The 2,853-nt window shown below is 66.1% G+C and overlaps 1 protein-coding gene across 1 annotated transcript in view; it reads right to left on the bottom strand.

The window, feature by feature from the left end:
* The window catches only part of LOC103613076 (protein ZNF783-like), a 4,189-nt gene extending 1,342 nt beyond the window's left edge, over window positions 1–2,847 (bottom strand). The window contains exons 1-5 of the mRNA XM_017730527.1: window positions 1,817–2,847; window positions 1,597–1,723; window positions 1,083–1,196; window positions 362–472; window positions 68–247 (exon numbers count right to left, since the gene is read on the bottom strand). Of these exons, the coding sequence (XP_017586016.1) occupies window positions 68–247; window positions 362–472; window positions 1,083–1,196; window positions 1,597–1,723; window positions 1,817–2,632 (1,348 nt within the window). The 5' untranslated portion in view covers window positions 2,633–2,847. The remainder of the gene's footprint in view (window positions 1–67; window positions 248–361; window positions 473–1,082; window positions 1,197–1,596; window positions 1,724–1,816) is intronic.
* Between the last annotated feature and the right edge of the window lie 6 nt (window positions 2,848–2,853).

Here is a 2,853-nt window from a genome sequence, read left to right as displayed (position 1 = left end):
GGTGGCTGCAGGGGACAGAGAGACTGGTCAGTGCCTACCGGGGACACTGGGGCTGTCCCCAAGTCACAGCTCATCCTGGCTGGGTGCTCCCCCCCACCCCAGCCCCATGGTGGGGATCGCTCACCAGGACCAGGACCCGGGGCCAGCCTCTCCCTCTCGGGCAGCTCCCAGGGCTCCCGGACACAGGGCTCCTCCTCCTGCTTGATCCACGACAAGAAGTCGTGCGCAGTGATCAGGGCGTCCGCGCCTGCAGGGAGGGACAGGGATGGGGACAGGGACTCAGCCACGCGGGGCCACATCCTGCTCCGGGAGGCAGGGGAGGGAATGGCTCCGGTGGGTGCAGGCCCAGCCCCGGGCTCACCTGCACAGGGGTCTGGTGGCATCCCCCGCTCCTCTGGGAACTGCTGCTCCCCCACAAAGGCCACCTCCTGCTTGATCCGGGACAGGATGTCGGAGGTGGAGATCAGCGACTCTGTTCACAAGGAGAGACTTGGCCAGGCCAGGAAGGAACCACACGGTGCGACCCACGGCCACCACACCCCGCGGTGTGTGACCCCTGGACTCTGGCCACAGGGGACAGCCCCATCCCACAGCAGTTATGGACATCCAACACCCCCAGGGACATGTGAGGACAGGTAACCATAGGACAGCCCTTGGGCATGGGGGACCCTGAGGTGGCCCATGTGAATGGGTGACGGCGAGACAGCCATGGGGATGGGTGACTGTAGGACAGCCCATTGGAATGGGTGACCCTGAGACAGCCCTTGGGGACAGGCACAACCCTTGGGAACAGATGGCTGTGGCACAGCCCATTGGGGACAGGTGGCAATGGGGCTGGGTGACTGTGACACAGCCCATGGGCTCTGACACAACGTGGTGGCAGCAGGGGACACGTGGATCTCCCAGGGATGGATATCCACGTCACAACAGTCACGGATTTTCTGGGGCCACTCACGGCAGTTCCCAGTCCCAGCTGGAGAACTGGGCCCGGTGGGGATGGGACTGTTGGGGAAGGAGGAGGGGCATCCCTGAGGGAACACGAGGTGGGGGCAGTGGGGATGGGTCCTCCCGCGGTGCCTCACCTGCGCAGGCATCCGGCGGCAGCTCCCTCTGCTCCAGCTCCCGCTGCTCGGGGACACAGGGTCCATCCCCGCGCTCACTGCGGGGCTGCGCCTCGCTCCTGGAGAGGGCCCCATCTGCAGGGGACACAGGCTGATGTCACCAGGGCCAGTCACCCAGGCCTGGGGGGACACACTGGGGACACACCAGGCTGCCAGGCCCTGGTATCCCTCCTGGCAGAGAACGCGCCTAAATCCCACGGCAGCTCCATGCTGGAGGTCCCTGTAGTGTGGACACTCAGTTCCTGGGTTCTGGGGGACAAGGACCCTCTCCAGCCCCCTGGGCAGCACCGTGGCAGCACTGGCATGGCACGGCGTGTCCCCCTGCCCCCACGAGCCATGGAGCGTTCCCTCTGGAATGGTGGTCCCAGGACACAGCGAGTGCCACCACCAACCACTGGCAGGGGGACCAGGGCACCCTCTGGGGAGATGCAGCCATCGCTGCCTCCTGCCAGGAAATGGGAAAAGAGACATTTACCCAGGGATAGCAAAGCCTCATAGTTCTCCTTCACCAAGTTGTTGTACAGCTCCTTCTGCCACTCCTCCAGGTTCTTCCACTCCTCCGCTGAGAAGTAGACGGCGATGTCAACAAATGTCACTGGCACCTGTGGGGACAAGACCCCCCGGCTCAGTGGTGCCCACTCCTCAGGGAAACTGAGGGTCCCCCCACTGTCCTGCAGCCCCCTGGGACCCTCTACCTTGGGGACCTCGCCCCGGGGGCCAGGGGGCAGCCGCAGCACCCAGAAGTTCCTGTTCTTCAGGAGGTTCTCCACGTTCTCCAGGCGCCGCTGGAGCAGCCCGTACTCCTGGATGAGGGTGCCCAGCACGGCCCACTTGCTCTCCATCTGGTTCCCAAATTCCATGGCCGTCTTCTCGCAGTCCAGGAGCTTCTTCTCGGCCGTGCCGGAGCGGCCCTCCAGGCTGAGCAGGCGGGTGGCCAGCAGGTCAATCTTCCTCTCCATGGCCTGCACCGTGGCCACCACGGTCCAGAGCGAGGCCTCGGCAGAGTGCAGCTGCGCCTCCCGCACGTGCGCCCGCTCCGGCAGCAGCGGCGGCTGCAGCGGCATCAGGTGAGGGGCTTCCATGTTCCACTCCTGCACCTGGGCCACGGGGAGGGCACGAGTGGGAGGAGGCCCACGGTGACCCCCTGGAGCCTCTGCTCCCCAGTTCCAGGGCTTTTGGCCACCAGCAGCCCCAGAACTGCAGGGGACCCCTGAGTTTGATGCCCATCGGTCTGAGGGGACAGTGATTGACAGTCCACGGTGGCCGTGGGGGCAGTGCCCATCACTGTCCCCATGGAACACCAGCCTCAGCAGGTCACCATGGTGACCCCCTCCCAACTCGTCACCCCAATCCCTTGGGAGCCATTCCTGGGCCTGCCCAGGCTGGAATCCACTCAGGAGGAGGATGGGTTTGGGTGGGCAGGGAGCAGCCAGGGCAACTGTGGACCAGGGGTGTCCAGGGACACCTTGGGGACGGACAGGGACATGCCAGGACAGAGGTGCCTGGGGCATCCCCGAGCTGAAGCCGGCTCAGAGCATCCCGGGGCACCCCGGGGCATCCCGGGGGCACGGGGATATCCCGGGGCAGAGGTGCCTGGGGACACGCTGGGGACACGCTGGGAACACACGGCCATCCCGGGTCAGCGGGACCCGGGGCATCCCGGGAGCGCTGGGGCCATGGCGGGTCGGGTCCCTGGGGACATCCCGGGGCATCCCGAGGGCATGGACATCCC

The sequence above is a fragment of the Corvus brachyrhynchos genome, unplaced genomic scaffold (assembly GCF_000691975.1).
Source record: "Corvus brachyrhynchos isolate BGI_N302 unplaced genomic scaffold, ASM69197v1 scaffold843, whole genome shotgun sequence".
Taxonomy (NCBI): Eukaryota; Metazoa; Chordata; class Aves; order Passeriformes; family Corvidae; genus Corvus; species Corvus brachyrhynchos.
This window is presented reverse-complemented; position numbering and strand designations above follow the sequence as displayed.